Source organism: Pinus tabuliformis, chromosome 7 (assembly GCF_031772625.1).
Source record: "Pinus tabuliformis cultivar Carrire ecotype Pingquan chromosome 7, CPIR1, whole genome shotgun sequence".
In the NCBI taxonomy this organism is placed as follows: Eukaryota; Viridiplantae; Streptophyta; class Pinopsida; order Pinales; family Pinaceae; genus Pinus; species Pinus tabuliformis.
The window spans coordinates 512758735-512776966 of NC_142293.1; the positions used below are offsets into that span (position 1 = coordinate 512758735).

The following is an 18232-nucleotide window of genomic DNA, read 5'->3' on the forward strand; positions in this document are numbered from 1 at the left end:
GGCCTAGCAAATGGACTTCGATGACAAGGATTTTGTGTGGTTGATCCATAACCGTGATGCTGATTGTTGATGAAGTAGCAGGTGCCTACATAGCCTGGGGTGGGAGGGCACGTCTCCAAAGAACCCAAACATAATGTTTCTATGTTGAAATTGATGAATGTGAAGCATGTGCGTACTAAAGCAGGGTAGGAGGGCATGTCTCCAAAGGGAACCTAATTTGAATGTTTTTTTTTTTTTCTCGGCAACACTAACTAATTTATATTAATATGTACAGGTAAACTTTACATCCAAAATAGACTGGCTGTCCAGGGCCAACTATGGCTCCATGGGTGGCTCTATCAGACTCATACTTCTGCCTCGCAGGGCGATAATTCCATATTAGATCAATACTCATGACTCGGTGATTTTCCAGTGTAGCACCAAAACGGCCCACGCAGGGGCATCCCACAAAAGTAGCATAACACAGAAAGACTGTAGAAGCCGAGAACACAACCCAGAACAGAAAAGAAACAAGCAAAGACATAAGACGTATACCAGACATAAGACGCCAACCCAGTAAGACTGTAGTGGCCGCTAACATGACTCAGAACATAAAGGGAACAAACCAAGATATAAGACGAAAACTTGATATCAACCGAGACCCCATAACCGACCTGAGAAAAGGAAGCAAAAGCGAGCGAGAGCCGCTGGGAGTTACTCCTCTGGTTTTTCTTCCAGAATTCTGCTCCATCCTTGTCCCTCTGGGATGCCATCCCACACAGCCATGGGAGCCTGCGCGTGGGCTGGTAGCTCTTGTGCTCGAGTTCGGGAGGGGGCTTGCTGAGGCTCCCTCTCTGAATTACCCTCCGCAATCGATGGCTCCCCCATTGGGCGCTTCCCCCTATCTCCCTCCGAACGATCCTCAGCAGGGACCAGTGGCGGTCCTTCCTCATTCTCCTCAGGAATTTTGGTGAAAAGCACTAAGATGTGTGCATTAATTCCAGCATTGTCCCTGGAGCTGCCCAGTGTAAAAAAGACTGAGCCAAATGCTGGGAGCATGGGCGCTCCTTTATTAGAGCTACCAGCTTCCAGACCCTGACTGGCTGGAATTGGGGTGGCTCCCACTCTTCTGTAACAATAGCAGCAGCAGCAATGATGGTGAACATCCGCTGCAGGGGGACGAGAGGATTCTCCACGCCCTGAGCCTCTTCTGCAAGGCATCCTTTCACGCGGCCGCACCATGGTATCCTCAAATTCCTTATCCTGTTCCAGAGCAGAGGAGGGCCTACTGCTGTAGCGTTCCCTTCCAGTTGCTTGCTGTCCCCAAATTGGGTCGAAGCTGAGCTCAACTGAGCAAAGATAAAGACCAGTAAAACAAGCATGGAGCGGACCTCGTCCGAGCTCTCAGCAACCAAATCGCGGCATCTACGCTCAGAGTTCTGAGTATCCTTCTTGTCGCACTGAGCTCCGCTCCCCAACCATTCATCATTCTTAAACCCATTATCATTCCCTCGGAATTGGCCCACATTGAATGCTCTCTGCAGGTTTGCCATCGCCTCCAGCGCCTTCATTAAGGCTGCCCTTATGCTTCTCCCAGCGTGAAGTCTCGGTGGCGAGAGGCATTAAAGACCCTTGCTCCTCACGTGGCAGCCCATGCTGGGCATGTGGCTCTCCATTAACTGACTTGATGACACCCGCATCCGGGGCGACAGCCTCTTCTTGGATCAGGCTTTGACATTCCTGGAGCTGTTGCCTGTTGGGAATGATATCTGTGCCTCCAAATAGAAGGGGGAGATCAGTCTCTGCTCCAATGTTGGCTAGGAGGTCCGCAATTTTGTTGCCTTCCCTTTTAGTGTGTATGAAGGAGATGGCTCTAGAATTGCTGAGCTTTTGTGCTATGTCATTTAACCTTGCTTCTAGCCTCCAACTGGGTGCTACTTTCCTTGCTTGCGAGCCATTCTGTATACGGGTGGCCATGTTGATAAGAATCTGGGAGTCACCTTCTACAATCAGGGGTTGAAGGTTGAGATTCCAAGCTTGCAGAAGGCCCTGCCACAGCCCTTCCAACTCTGCTGAGTTGTTGGTATCCCACCCTATGTTCCCAAAATAAATCTGTATAGGAGTGCCTTCATAGTCCCTCAATATGCCTCCGTATCCGGCTGCTCCTGGATTGCCTTTGGAAGCCCCATCGAAATTCAGCTTGTATGAGTTTTTGGGAGGGGCTTTCCAATGGCAGATGTTTTTGCAGTTGCTATTAGGAGTACTGATCTTGAGAGAATCTTGAGGTAACTGCAGCTGCCAATTATCTAGAATGTTATGCTCATTATCTGTAGATGGGAGATCTTCCTTAGTCCATACCTGAAGCGCCATCGTCTCTTGAATGTTCCTATGAATCCTGCTCCAGGTTTCTTCTAAAGGAGATCGTTTGTTTTTGAAAATGCGCTGATTTCTTTCCTTCCAGACATTCCAGAGGACGATCCCCGGAATGATACTCCATAAATGGTTGAGGATCTTGCTTTTGTAGGGATGCTTTGGCCATTGTCTTAAGGAATTGATGATGTCGCCCTCCCCTCTACATCTTTTTTGGCATCTGAAACTGACCTTATCCCAGAGTTGATTGGCTAGAGGACAGGTATCCAGGAGATGATGGAGAGTTTCTTCACTTTGAGAGCAGTTAAGACAAATCGAGGGTCCATGAAAGTTCCGCTTTCTAAGCTTATCCCAAGTGAGAATTTTTTTATGACCTACCAGCCAGAGAAAGTAGGAGATTTTTGGCCAAGGTCCGAGCTCCCATATTTTGCTCCAAACAGGGTCTGGAGGAGAGGGGAAGTTGCATATCAACTTGTAGGCTTCTGAGGTAGTGTAGGATCCCTTGGGTAGGTATCCCCATCTGAGAATATCCCCACCATTATCCTGCCTAATACTTCTTTTCCTTAGCTCGATCCTGAGCTCTTCTTCCTTCCGAACATCTGTACTGTTGAGTATTTGGTTGCTCTGTTTCCATTTCCTGAAGCCATACTCCATCTCCGGCATCCAGAATTGGTGAACTTTTTCCTGCTGCTGCTCCTGCCTATCTGGAATTAGAGAAGGGTGAAGAATATTTTTGAGTTTAGGCATTTGATTCCAGGCATCAGTCCAAAATCTTGCAGTGCATCCATTCCTGATTTCCCAGAAGTTGTGCTTTTGAATTACCTGATAGTGTTGCTTAGCCGCGTTCCAGATTGTGGATCCCTTTTCAGTAGGAATGAATCTGATGAGTTCTTCTTGAGGTCGATTTCCTACATATTTGGCTGTCCAGATTTTTCCCCAGGGCTTATCTGGGTTAGTGATCCATTGCCACCAGATCTTGGCGTTCATGATGGAATTGTTGTATTCAGGATCCCTTAACCCAATGCCTCCCTTGTCTTTGGGCATGCATACATTGGTCCACTTCACCAGGGCCCATTTGCGATTGGTAGCAGAGCTGCTCCACAGAAAATTGCGCTGAAGGTTTCTTATACTTTTTAAAACCCACTTTGGCGCAGCTAGAATAGAAAACAAGTACAGAGGCATTGCCTGCAAAACCGATTTGATGAGGACGATTCGACTGGCTAAGTTAAGAGATCTATAAGTCCAGAGATTGAGACGGTTTTCAAGTTTCTCAAGAAGGGAGCGCCATGCGGGTTGCTTAATGGCTGAAGCCGTGAGGGGTGCGCCCAGGTATTTGGAGGGTAGGGAAGCCGAGGGGAAACCCAAGATGCGAGAAACAGCGGATTTGACCGAGGGCGGAGTATGGAAGAAGAAAATCTGTGATTTAGAGCAATTGATATGCATGCCTGAGGCCTCCGAAAAATCCTGGAGGAGGGATTTCAGACGGAGGGCTTCTTGAGCAGAAGGATAACCAAAAAGCATAGTATCATCTACGAACTGCTGGTGGGAGGTGGCAGGGGAGTTGTGCACGGAGATGCCTTTGATCTGATGAGAATGGAGGGCTTGTTTAATGTGTCGCCCCAACCCTTCAGCCATAAGGACGAAGAGAAAGGGGGAGAGGGGATCCCCTTGCCGGATACCCCTGGAGGGATTGAAGGGACGGGAGGGAATGCCATTAACAAGAATTGAGAAATGAGTGGAAGTAATCAGGCTCATGATCCAACGGATCCAAGAAGAGCAGAAACCAAAAGCTTTTAGCATATGATGAATGTAATTCCAGCTTAGTTTGTCAAATGCCTTGGAAAGGTCTAATTTGAGAAGCATACCTGCTTGCTTTGAGTGCTTGAGGGAGTGAATGATTTCGTGAGAGAGTAGGATGCCATCCATTATATGCCGTCCTTCCACGTACCCTGACTGTTCCAGAGAGATGAGCCCAGGAAGGAGAGGTTTGAGACGATTTGCTATGACTTTTGATATAACTTTGTAAATGACATTGCATAATGCAATTGGCCTGAACTTGTCAGGGGTGATGGAGTCCTCCTCTTTGGGGATGAGAGTAATAAAGGTGGAGTTGAGAGAGGGAAGAAGCCAGCGCATTGCCCTGGATTCTTCAACTATCTGCCAGACTTCCTCCTTTAGCATGTCCCAGAAAGAGTGAAAGAAAGTGGTGGTAAATCCATCTGGCCCCGGGGCTTTACCTTCTTTGAGCTGCGTCATTGCTTCATCCACTTCCTGGGGACGAATAGGGCGCATTAGGAGATCATTTTGTTCCTCCGTTATGATCTTTGGAATATTGCTGGTGATTTTGCGAATGGCCTGTCGCCGATCTTCTCTCTGCTCTTGATGGATCTGTTGGAAGTGGTTGAGGAGTTCCTCTTCAATTTCCTCATGAGTCTCTACTTTTGCCCCTGTTTGGTTTTGAATGAAGGGTATATTGTTATGCATTCTTCGCTGAACTGTAGTTCTGTGGAAGAATTTGGTATTACGCTCACCCTCCTTCAGCCATCTGACCCTTGACTTTTGCCTCCAGTAGATTTCTTCCTGCTTCCTCCTATTCTCCAGCTGACTATGGATGAGACGTTCCTGCTCCAGGGTGGCTTCCGTGTGCCCCTCCGAGATAATCTTTTGGTGAAGAGTCTCCAGGTCCTGAGTTAGCTTTTGCTGCTCCTCGAAGATATTTCCAAAGGTTTCCCTGTTCCATCTTTTTAGGTGACTTTTGAGAAATCTTAACTTTTGCTGGAATTGATACATTTTTGCTCCTTCTGGGGGAATGAACGAGGCCCAGGTAGTCTTGACAAACTCCTTGAAAGTGGGATGCGTGAGCCAAAATCCTTCAAATCGGAAGGGTCTTTTGATTAAGTTACCTGGTCTTTGCCACTGTAGAGCTATTGGCCAGTGATCCGATCCAGTGTGAGCAAGAATGGCTGCTGAGATGTCTCCTCCTAAGTGGACCGCGTTGTCTGAGAGGAGGAAGCGATCCAATTTGGAGGCGATTTGGTGTTTGCCAGTCCTGTGATTACTCCAAGTAAAGGTGCCATTACAGAACGGCATGTCTATGAGAGATGTTGCTTGGATGAAATCCTTGAAGCGACTGACTTCAGGCTCCATTCTACTTCTGCCTCCCAGCTTCTCTTCAGTTTTAGTTATCATGTTGAAATCCCCAGCAACGATCCAGAGTGGGTACCTTCTGCTGTTGCTTAGAGCTTCAATCGTGTCGAGGAGTGCTACCTTACTTCCAGTGTCTTGTGGGAAGTAAACATTTGAAAGGTTACCATAAATATTGGTGCCCAAGATGTGAAAGGTCGCCTGTATAAGGTAGTGCGCAGCATGAAAATCTGAAAGGGATACCGCTTGGGTATTCCATGCTATTGCCAGTCCTCCTGAGGCTCCGGAGGCGTCTACTGCAACCGAACTACATCCGGGCCAGGCTTTTGAAAGAATGCTGCCTAGCGTAGTACTGTTACACTTAGTTTCCTGGAGAAAGCACATTTGTGGCTTTTCCTTTTTTATCATGTTTTTTAACATCCTGAGTTTTCCGGGGCTGTTTAGCCCTCTTATATTCCAAGACACCAGCTTCATGATTAACCGTTGACAGAGGGCTTGTAGTACTTTGTCAACTTAGCATATCTGCCTGAATCTACCAGGATTTTCCCAATCTCTATTGTTCTTTGCAGATCTGTCTTTCTTCCTCTTTTTTTTGTATCTTTTGGGCGCAGACTTCCATCCCATTGGCTGCCTGGTTGTATCCCAAGTTGGTTCTGATGATAAGCTCGAGAAATGACCACTTCGAGCTTATTGAGTTGGAGCTCTGGAATTGTATCGTATGCTTTCTTTTTGCAAGCCAGTTCCAATTCCAGGATGTCTAAGCCATTCAGATCTATACTCTCTGGCTCTTCTTCCATTATTTGCACTTGATCGCTGTCTTCAATGCTGGTCTCTGGATTCTGGGGAAGGTCTGATTTACCATCAACTTCCATTTCTTTGAGGATCTCTTCAGCCTCTTTCTGATCCCTTTTAAGAATGGTAGGGATGATGATGGGGATCAGAAATTTGGGAGGGGGATACGATGAAGGGGGAGGCGAAGAGGAGGACGGGAGATCAGGGTTGGCTTCAGCATGGGGTGGGAGTTCCTCAGAGGCTTGGCCAAGAATATCAAAGCTGTTCTTGGTTACTGGGCCATGAGACTTGTTGGGCTGGGGTTTAAACCCATTTTGGGGTTTTTTGTGAGAACGCTTCCTGCTAGGGACTTTAGTGAAGCCGTCCTGGGCAGGGGTATCAGAAGAGTCAGGTAAGCTGTTTTGGACATTTTGAGGGCAATCCCTAAAGAGATGACCTAGGGCATGACATTTTCGGCATCGAAAAGGAACATGTTCATAGTCGAGAGGCTGGATCCATTCCTCATCTCGATGGGCAAGAGTTACTGACTCTGGAAGGGCTTCATTGAGGCGAATGAATACACAGATTCGAGCATAGGAGATGTACTTACGAGACTTGGTTTCTTCTGCCGCTCTGATATATTCTCCCACCCCATTTCCGATCCCTTTGAGTATGTCCTCCTCCCAGTATTCATCCGGGAGAGAGTATAACCTGATCCAGACTGGCGCCCAAGTTAAATCTTCCTTGTCTGGGTTAAATCTGGGGATCCAATCCCGCAGGTATAATCCAGCCGAATTAAAAAAGTAAGGCCCTCCTACTAGTATTCTATGTTTGTCCTCCAAGCAATAGAAGATTGATGTGAAGAAACCTTTCAGCCCTAGCTGCAGCGTGACATCCCCTTTTGGTTTCCATTTCGCCGCTATCCATCCATTTAGGGCTTTCTCAGTAGGCCAGAACCCTATGAACTTCCCAATGAGGGCATGATCTCGCATGAACTCTATTCTTCTGTCAATCTTGTCTCCTGGCAGCTCGATTCGTGGCCTTTCCTTGGCTACTGGTCTGCATGTGGTTGAAGTTATCTTCGGACCTTCTTCAGGCTTTTCTGTTCCCTCCTGGGGACTGTTGTCTCCTTCCTTACGTCTTCCATTTCCTTTGTTGTCGTTCTGGGGTTTTTTCCCCCTGTTCAAGATCTCTCTGTCCACTGAACCAAAAATGACGTTTTGCGCAGGATCTTGCTGCGACGGGGAGGGCTCTGACGCCCCCCCCAGAGGTTGTGCCATAGCGAGGCCCTGATGCGCTGCAGTTCTGGAACGCTGCAGCTGCCTTCTCACCTCTGAAATGATCTTGCCTGGTGTGCTGTCGGCGTCGTTGATGGGTCGCTCAGAACCCTAGCAGAGCCAAAAGCAACAATCAATAACCTAATTCGAATGTTGCTCCAGATATAAAAACTAATTTAAAATGGGCATAACTCGGTCAATATAACTCAGAATCTTTATTATACCTACTTTTTGGAAATAGAAAGACCATTCTACATCTTCTCATGTGATTGAAATCCCTATCCAGACACTCTGGAAACTCAAATTTGCATTGCAATTGTCCTGCTGTCACAAAAGTTATGAAAAAAATGGTTGATTTTGAATCAATGATAACTCCTTCATCTGAACTCTGATTTGACCAATTTATTTTTTGAAATTGATTTATTTTTCAAGAGGATCTTAGATATGCAATCATTTTTCTGAAATTCTGCACAAGCTTGTAAAAATTGATAGGGGAGTCGCCATCCATGAATTGTCGCCAGAAAATATTTTGCAAAATAGTTGATTTTAAATCAATGATATCTCCCTCATTCGGAATTCGATTCGTTCGATTGTTTTTTTGAATTTGGGTATTTTTTTGAAAAGAATCCAATTTTTTTTTTTTTTGTAAATTTTTCACCAAAAATTTTAGATATGATCTGCAAATTCGCCGCCCAAAAAATTCCTAGCAAAAAATGAGAAAAAATAATCTTCCTACTTTGCCCAAGAAAGTGCTTTGTGGAGGTTGTAGCACATGCATGAAGTTTGTTGAAAATTGCTACAAAAATTTGAAACTAAAATATGCGTCAAACCCTCATTCCCATGGAACCGTAACCTGAATCTGATGCCACTAATCATAATCTTGGGGGGAGGCCCCAAAGATCTAAAAAAAATGAAATGCCAGAAGAAAAGTGGAGAACATAGTAAACAAAACCACAAAAAGCTTTTTTATTAAAATAGAGAATAATTGTAAAAGCTACATTGTGGTGGATAATATGTCTTTTTACAAAATGCAACTTGTTACTTATACCCTTTTTTGTTACATTACCACAAGTAAATTCCATGGGTGGGTAAATACCATGGATGAATGAATACCATGGGTGGATGTCACTTACAATACCATGGGTAAATTACATGGGTGTATAAATACCATGGGAGGATGAATACCATGGGTAGATGTCACTTACAATACCATGGATAAATACCATGAGTGAATGAATTCCATGAGTGGATTCCACTTACAATACCATGGGAAATTCTATGGGTTGATGTTATTTTTCATTCGGATCATCCCTAAAATGTAGAAACTTATGAGATAGGATTAAATCTTAGACCCCACCTATAAATGGCTTCAACATTTATTGTATTCTAATCTCTTATTTACAAAGGAAAAACATTTGATTGATTTCTTAACTCTAATAAGATATCTCATTGGAAGACCCATTAACATTAATCATCAATTCCTATTATATCTTTATTTTGGATTAGATATCTAACAATTGGATAGAACATGATCTTGTTTACACTTTGTAGTACCTAAAAGGTTAAGGTTGTGATTATAGGGATCTAATCTTTAGATCTAGGCCTAATTTCATGGGCTATGGGGGAATTTTTCTCACCCACTAGATTTTGGTTTTTAATCCCAACATGGAAATTTCTTCTGTGCAAATTTAGATTATATTGTAACATATTCCCCTTAGTTTCTAGGGTGATGGAATTTTTAAATCCATTGGAGACAAGTTCGACCATTATATTACTTGCTCATAGACTAAGGAGAATATCTTCTCTTATGCCAAAACTTATGTTGAAATGGGTTTTGAAAAGGACTCTCGAAGAAAAGTCAACTTCACTTGGAGGGTTGGAGCCATCTTTAGGCACTATATTATGAGAAGGTTCCTTTTAAATACAATTATTTCCATGAGTATGGGAACTTTACGAAATTTTTTCCTGATGCTCTAACATCTGAATTTCCTTCTATCCCAAATCCATCTTTTCAAAATAATGGTGAGCAAGGAACACTCAAGAAAGTTTCAAGGAAGAAAAAGAAACAATTGTCTAAGACAGCTCATCCAGACCAAGTGAAAACATAAAACATCAATTCACACATTGAGGAAGAGGTTATATCTAGGGAAAATGGCAAAAAAATTGTTTTAGAAAGGAAGGAAGAAGAAGTGGGAATAGAGGAAGAGGAGGTGGTCAATATTTTCTCTTTTTTCGCATTCCTATTTAGATGTTTCAAAAAACAATCCATGTTCCTCCCATCCTTTAACAAGAAGTAGAAAATACCAAAGAAAGAAATTCCCAAAATCTAGTTCCCAACACTCTTTCTCCTCTCATGGATCTAGTGGGGGTTTGGATTTGCTCAAATCATAGAAATGTTTTGTTTTTGTATCATCTTGTGCAAGAAATTTGTAAAAAATTGCTACTACACTCAAGAAGTAATATGTTAAGGTTTTAGTAGGTTAAGTATTGGATCTTCCCCCTCTATCATTTTATTGGAAGGAGGATGGTACTTTTCCAGTTTTGTTTTAGAACCATTGAATTAGTTTTCCTTGTAGCATTCATTATGATGTACTCCAACAATGTGTTTTGGCTACATATTTTTTATTAATACGAATCTCTCATTATAATTAAAAAATATTCTTATTTAATTTAATCTTAATTATTCATTATTCTTTTACGACATTTGTTTTGACATTTCTGCTCTTTCCTCAACATTCACTTTTGGATGTTTACTCTTTATATCCTCACCCTAACACTCTTTTCTAAAATTTTAACTTGGTTTCAAAATATTTTACACAGTTTATATCTAGAAAATTAAACCAGATTATTGATATATTTTGACGTGAATCCATCATGTCATTAACTCTCTTCAAGTAATATGAGACAAATATGAGACTTAATATGTCAAATGTCAAAAGATAAATACCAAGAAATGATTATATCAAATGGCAAAAATTAATTTTTGCAACAACATAGGATCATAAAGGTTACATAGAGGGTGTTATTCCATTTGGAAATCATTACTCTAGATGGAGATGGTTAGCATAAGAAAACAACACCAAAAAAATAATGCAATGAATTGGCCATCTTTAAAAATGTTACTCGGTTGGTGTTGAGTACTTTCGTCAAACCCCAACTACAATGGAAGGAAATCCTCACCCATTTCAACAAAGAGACATGAATTTCTTTTGATGAAAATTCAACAAGAAAATCTTAATATAATTTTGTCCTTGAATTAAATTGGGAATAAAATTGTAATTCCACATCTCATGACAACTTGCATTAGTTCACTAAGTTAATTTGACTTGTTGGCTCAGTTAATTCAAGTTGAGGGTCTAACTAGAGTAACATAGAGTGTCTCCTATAATTAGGAGCTCTGGTTGAGTTTATTTTGAGTCATAATTAATTAATTCAGTGTAACTAAGTTAAAGTTAGTTAAACTAGTTCCAACTGATGGAGGAATTAGTGGGAGTTCTAGAAGTGTGGTGTTTCTTTCATTCCAGTGGGGTGATGCCTGTAGTCGAGTGTGGTGTTTCTTGAAGTGTAGTGTGGTGCTTCATAAAGTGTAGTGTGGTGCTTCATAAAGTGTAGTGTGGTGCTTCTTAAAGTGTAGTGTGGTGCTGCTTGAAGTACAGTGTCATGATGCCTGAAGTGCGGTGTGGTGTTGCCTGCAGTGGTCAACCAGTAAACTAAATATTCACTCATAATTAATTCATGCATGTCACATCAGAGAAAGACCCAATTGAGATTAGAGTTTAGGGACATTGTACTATCAGTTGTATAATCATCTAAATTGTACAAATGGGTCATGTAGTCAGAGGAAGGCCTATGAGAATTGCACAATTCATAATTGAGGAATTTCCCAATTAATGAGGGGTTAATTCGTTGAGGAACAACACAAGGAAATAGGGAATTGGGAAAGCAGAAAATTGGTTAAGTATTAGCCAAGGCTTGTCTAGGAAGTAGTGAGATAGATAGAGATAGTGCAAAGGTTGCTCACGATTGAGCAAAGCATTGTAATCTTCTCATATTTTCTGACTAATGCAATTTATAGATAGTAGGGGTTTTAGCTATGGCTTTCCCCAGGAAATCATTGTGTTATGTGTTGATTGAATTCTTTCTCTTATATGATTCGTGATTTAGTGATCGTTTAATTGTTTCTAATGATGAGTAGAGTAGATTCAAGTCTATTGTTTTAACATATTACAATTAGAATTTTGAATCTACAAGAAATTTCTACATGGTATCAGAGATGAAATCACTATAGAAGAGGAGAATACGAGTTCATCTTTTGCAAGTGAAATCGAACTTGTAGTATCATACTTCAGATCCAGTAGGATGTCATTCTACGGATTAAGACTCGAATATGTCCTTGAGGATAGTTCAAACTATATTACTTGGAAGGATAGGATGGAGGGAGTGTTGGAATACAACTAGCTTAAGGAATTCATAAACAAAGATATTCCTAAGCCTCCAATAGTTGATCCTCAGGATTTGGCAGAGTGGAGAAAATGCATGGTAAAGGAGCTAAGGATTATCTTAGAAGGAGTTCGAGATCATATTGATCCGAATGAAAATTGACATCCACCCATGGTATTCATCGACCCATAGTATTTATCTACTCATGGAATATACCTATGGTATTGTAAGTGGCATCCACTCATGGTATTCATCCACCCAAAGTATTTATCCACCCATGGAATTTATTCATGGTGTTGTAGGTAACATCCACCCATGGTATTCATTCACTCACGGTATTGTAAGTGAAATCCACCCATGGTATACAATCACCCATGGAATTTACCTATGGTATTATAACTAAAAAAAGAGTATAAGTAACAAATTGCATTTTGTAAAATGACATATTGTCCACCACAATGTGGCTTTTAAAATTATTCTCTATTTTAATAAAAAAAAATCTTGGTGGTTTTGTTTAATGTGTGTTTTCTTATTTTCTTCTGACATTTCAAATTTTCAGATCTTGGGGGCCTCCCCCCCAAGACCTATTTCAATTTTATTTTTTTTTATTGGCCCCCCAAGATCTAGATCAATGGTATCAGATTTAGGTTACAGCTCCATGAAAATGAGGGTTTGACGCATATTTGAGTTTCAAATTTTTGCACAAATATTCAACAAACTTCATGCACGTGCTATGACCTCCACTGAGCACTTTCTTGGGCAAAGCAGGACAATTTTTTTTTCCATTTTTTTGCAGGAATGTTTTGGGTGGCGAGTTTGCAGATCAGATCTAAAACATTTTATGCAAAATTTACGAAAATAATTACCAAATCTGGATTTCTTGTAAAAAAATACCCAAATTCAAAAATCAAATCGGCTGAACTGGAATCCGGATGAGGGAGATATCACTGATTTAAAATCAATTGTGTTGAAGAAATTTTCCTGACAGTAATTCATGGACACGACTCTCCAATCACCTTTTGCAGTTTTTGTGCAGAATTTCAGGAAACTGATTGCATAGCTGAGCTCCTCTTGAAAAATCAACCAATTTCAAAAAAAACAAATTGGTCAGATTAGAGTTCGGATGAGGGAGATATCACTAATTTAAAATTATTTTTTTTTCATAACTTTTGTGACCACGGGACAATTGCAGCACGAATTTGAGTTTCCATATCCATATAGGGATTTCAATCACATGGGAAGATGCAGAATGGTCATTATATTTCCAACAACATGTTATAATAAATATTCTGAGCTATATTGACCTAGTTATGCCCATTTCAAATTAGTTTTTATATTTGGAGTAACATTCAGAGTGGGTTCCCTTTGGAGACATAGCCTCCCACCCTGCTTTAATAGGCACTTGCTTCACATTAATCAATATCAACATAGAAACATCTGGATTGGGTTCTTTGGAGACATGCCCTCTCACCCCAAGCTATGTAGGCACATGCTACTTCATCAACAGTGAACATCGTGGTTATGGTTCAACAACACAAAATACTTATCATCGAATTCCATTTGCTAGGCTACACACTATTAATATCACAATTATTCAGAAGCATTATAGGGTATATCTATCATAAAATCTTCATTATTCATGGTTATGGGTCATCCACAAACCCATACTTCATCGAAGTCCATTTGCTAGGCTGCACACTGTCAGTATCGCAGTTGGTCACAAGAATTACAGGGTATCTCTATCCTCGGATCTTCATTCATCACGATTATGGGTTAACAACACAAAACCCTTCTCTTCAGTGGCTCTTCATATTCAACAAAGTCTTCTTAGGAGGGAACTTGATGTAGAGAACAAATAAGGAAAGTACTCAATAAAAAAAACATATAATTTATTAAATTAATTTTCTCTCCAAACTTGAGTTTACAAAGGAATTACATGGCTATATATTCTTGAGGAAGAAAACTCTCGAATTCCTCAAAAATAAAACTTCTTTTTGGATATTTGGAGGAAGTTGAGAGTAATCCTTTCAATTCTATGAATCTATCTTAACTACCTAATCTCCAGCAATTTCTAGAAGTCTCCACAAAATCTAGAATTTTCTAAATTAAATAAATACATAAATATAAAATAAGAGATGCTCCTGCATCATACTACCGAGGAGGAAAAGATACATTCATATGCTTTTCTTCTAGAGTTCTTCAATACTGGTACCATATTTTGAAATCTCTATTGCTGTCATCCAAGTAGCATCTTTGACTGGTTGATTTTTCCATTTAACCAAATATTGAAAATACTCTTTATTCCTGGTCCTTTTAGCCACCGTTTTATCGATGATTGATTCAATCTGCTTTTTTGGTGTTGAAGGTAGTTGTTTCTCCCACTGAACTTTATCACTAATAGGTGCATCTGTAGGATAATTTACGGGTTCCTTAAAGGGGTATAGATCTAAAACATTAAATATTGGTGAGATGACAAAGCCTTTAGGTAGTTCTATTTCATTAGCATTCAAGGAAAATTTCCTCAAAATTTTTCATGGTCCGATCCTTTTCAGTTTTAACTTATTATATTCCCCTTTAGGAAATCTTTCTTTTTGAATATGTGCCATAACCAAGTCCCCAATTTCAAAATCCAATTGTCTTCTTTTGGAATCTACTCTGCGCTTATACTTGTTGTTTTTTCTTGTAATTGATGCTTGAATCAGTCTCATATTTCCTGCATATTGGCTGCAAAATCTTCACCATCTGCACTTCTAAATTCTTGTTTTCCAAGGTTCCTTAACTCATAAATTCCTATTGGATGCATTCCATAAACATATTGGAATGGACTCAATCCCGTGCTTCTATTAGGTGAGTCATTATATGAAAATTATGCTTGAGCAAGTACCTGATCCCATTTTTTGGAATGTTCACTTACCAAACTCCTCAAGGTATTTCCAAGACTTCTATTTACCACCTTTTTTTGACCATCAGTCTAGGGATGATATGCTAAACTAAATCTGAGTTTGGTTCCTAAAATTTTCCATAAAGTTCTCCAAAAATGACCCACAAACCTGGTGTCTCTGTTAGAAAACAATACTTGTAGGTAATTAACTCAATCTAACTATTTCTTTGAAGAACAATTTTGCTATGTTAGTTGCATCATTTTTCTTTTTACAGGCTATAAAGTGTGCCATTTTTTAGAATCTGTCAACAACAACAAATATTGAGTCACTTCCTCTTTGTGTTTTGGGCAATCCTAGTACAAAATCCATGCTTATAGAGTCCCATGGTCGATTTAGTATTGGTAAGGGTTGATATGGTCCAGTCTTCTAAATTCTTCCTTTTGCATATTGACATATCCAACATCTCTCAGCAAATCTTCTTACATATTCTTACATGCATGGCCAATAATAGAATGCTTGTAATTGTGCTAGAGTTTTGTCTTTCCCAAAATGACCCACTAAACCTCCACTACGTTTTTATTTTAATAGATTTTCTCTCATCGAACATCTTGGAATGCATAATTGTCTTCCTTTGAACATAAGTCCCTCATGTATCATGTAATATAACCATGGAGTTCTATCTCTACTTACAGGATTTTCACAAGTTGTATAAGCTTCTTTGAAATATAGACCATATTTATACATATCTTTTAGCTCATCAAATCCTAAGACATTCACTTGGAATTCTTGTAGAATTAAATTGATTCTGCTTAATGCATCTACTACTTTATTTGATTGCCCACTTTTATGCTTGATAACAAATGTAAAATTTTGTAAGAATTCAATCCATTTAACATGTATTTGACTCAATTTTGTCTGATTATTGATGTATTTTAAAGCATGATTATATGTGTAGAGGATGAACTCTTTTGGCATAAGATAATGTCATCATTTTTTAAAGTTTGTATGTTGGCATAGAATTCTTTATCATAAGAAGAGTATGTTTTCTTGGCTTCATTGAGTTTTTCATTGTAGTAGATGACTTGTCTTCCCTCTTAACTTAGAACAACTCCTATTGCAGTTCCACTAGCATTGGTCTCAACCTAGAACAACCTGTTAAAATATGGAAATTCTAAAATAGGTTGTTCTATAATCCTTTTCTTTAATAATTTGAAGATTTTATTAGCTTCTTTTGTCCAATGGAATGGTTGATTTCTTTATTTAATAGTTTCTACAATTGGAGTGAATATACCACTAAAATTCTTGATAAATTTTCTCTAAAAACTTGCCAATCCATGAAAAAAATTTACCTCTAAAATGCTTCTTGGGGTTGGCCAATTGATTATGGCCTTCACTTTCTCCTGATCCATCTTTAATCCTTCCTTTGAAATGACAAAACCCAAATACAATAATTATGTTTTCATGAAACTACACTTATTTAAATTGATTAACAATCTTTCTTGTTGTAACTTCTTCAAAACCATCTTAAGATGTCTTAGGTGCTCTTCTTTTGATTGATTGTAAATTAGGATATAATCAAGATAAACTATAACAAATTTTCCGTTGAAGTCTTTTAGTAATTCATTCATTAACCTCAAAAAGGTGCTAGGAGCATTGGTAAGTCTGAAGAGCATTACCAACCATTCACATAGGCCATTATTAGTTTTAAATCTTGTTTTCCATTCATCACCTTCTTTGATTCTGATCTATGATATCCACTTTTTAAATCTATTTTAGAAAAATATGCAGCACCACTTAGACAATCTAGAAGACCATCAATATGAGGTAATGGAAACGTGTACCTGATTGTGATTTTGTTGATTTCTCGAGGATTTGTACACATTCTCCATCTAACATTCTTCTTTGGAGTTAACACGGTTGGAACAACACATGGACTTAAGCTTTCTCGGATGAGACCATTATCCAACAATTCATGCACTTGATTTTTAATCTCTTCATTTTCCCTTAGAGTCATTCTCTAGGTGGCTTTGTTTGGAAGGCTAGCACCTGGAATGAGATCAATATGATGGTTGATACTTCTAATGGGAGGAAACTTATCAAGAAAGTCATCCACTACAATATCAATGAATTCATTCAACATATTTTTAATTTATTTCGGAATATCATTCATATTTATGTTGGTGAAGATTACTTTTGGCTTCACAATCAAAGAAAAAATTATCTCCTCATGCTTGATTTCTTGAAGGAACTCTTTTCCACTAAGTAACATTACCTTGGATTGGTCTTCTTCTAGTGCTTTTTCATTCTTCAAAGGAAAGAGTACATGTTTTTCTCCATCCTTTCCAAAAGTATAGGTGTTGCTCCTTCCATCGTCTATTGCTTTCTTGTCATATTTCCATGGTCTTCCAAAAGAAATATGACACACATCCATAGGCATAACATCACAAATAAATTTATCTGTATAGCATCCTATTGAAAACTCCACTTCACATTGTTCATTAACTAGTATTTGACGTCCCTTTTGCAACCATGAGACTTTTCAGGGAGTAGGATGTTTAGTTTTCTGTAAATTTAACTTTTATACCATTTCTGTGGATACTAGATTATCAATACTCCCATTATCAATAATAACTTTACAACATTTTCCTCCTAGTTTACAGACAGTTTTGAGCAATGTTTTCCTTTGTGTAGGTTCCTTTACTTCTTTAGGAGACTTCAATAATAAAAAAAAAATCATCATTAAGGATTCACGAGTTTTAGGATCATTTTCATGTGAAGAGGATTGTACACTTTCGGTATCAATTTGTGTCATATGTGCGCTACCCTGAATAGAAGATCTTTTTGGACATTCAGTAGATTTATGGCCGAGTTTATTACATGTATAACATATTAACACAAAATATCTACCTCTACCTCTTTGATATGGTCTTCGTCCTCTGAAATCTCCTCTTGATGATGATTCTTCCTGATGTGAATTGTTGCCTTCTTCTTTTTGAATGGGAAATCTTCCACTTGAATATCCTTTGCTTGATTGTCCTCTACTTGGTGGTCCTATGCTTGATTTTCCTTTTAATATGGTCACCGTGAACTTAACTTTCTTCTCTTCAGCTACATTTTTCATAATCGAAATATTCATCCATGGCACTGATCCAATCGATCAGTTCTTCAGGATTTAAGTTTCCCTCATACATAGGTACATCCAATCTCGGTTTAATGATTATTCATGTGATCTTCTTGATCATTTTCTCTTCTAGAGTTTCTTCTTCAGCTTCTTCTTCTGAGGTTTCTTCTGCTTCGATGTCGATGTCTCTTCTGCGTGTTGTCTCCAATGCATCTAATCTCGTTCGAATATGCCTTACTTCATCACGT

At 39.4% G+C, this 18232-nt stretch overlaps 1 protein-coding gene across 1 annotated transcript; it reads right to left on the bottom strand.

Annotated features, from left to right (window-relative positions):
• Positions 1-693: 693 nt before the first annotated feature.
• LOC149248310 (uncharacterized) lies at positions 694-16272 on the bottom strand. The gene is made up of 4 exons (XM_089449001.1): positions 16213-16272; positions 6030-7652; positions 1506-5862; positions 694-1328 (listed from the first exon to the last, which is right to left on the bottom strand). The coding sequence occupies exons 1-4, from the start codon at positions 16270-16272 to the stop codon at positions 694-696; spliced, it is 6675 nt and encodes a 2224-aa protein (XP_089305127.1).
• Between the last annotated feature and the right edge of the window lie 1960 nt (positions 16273-18232).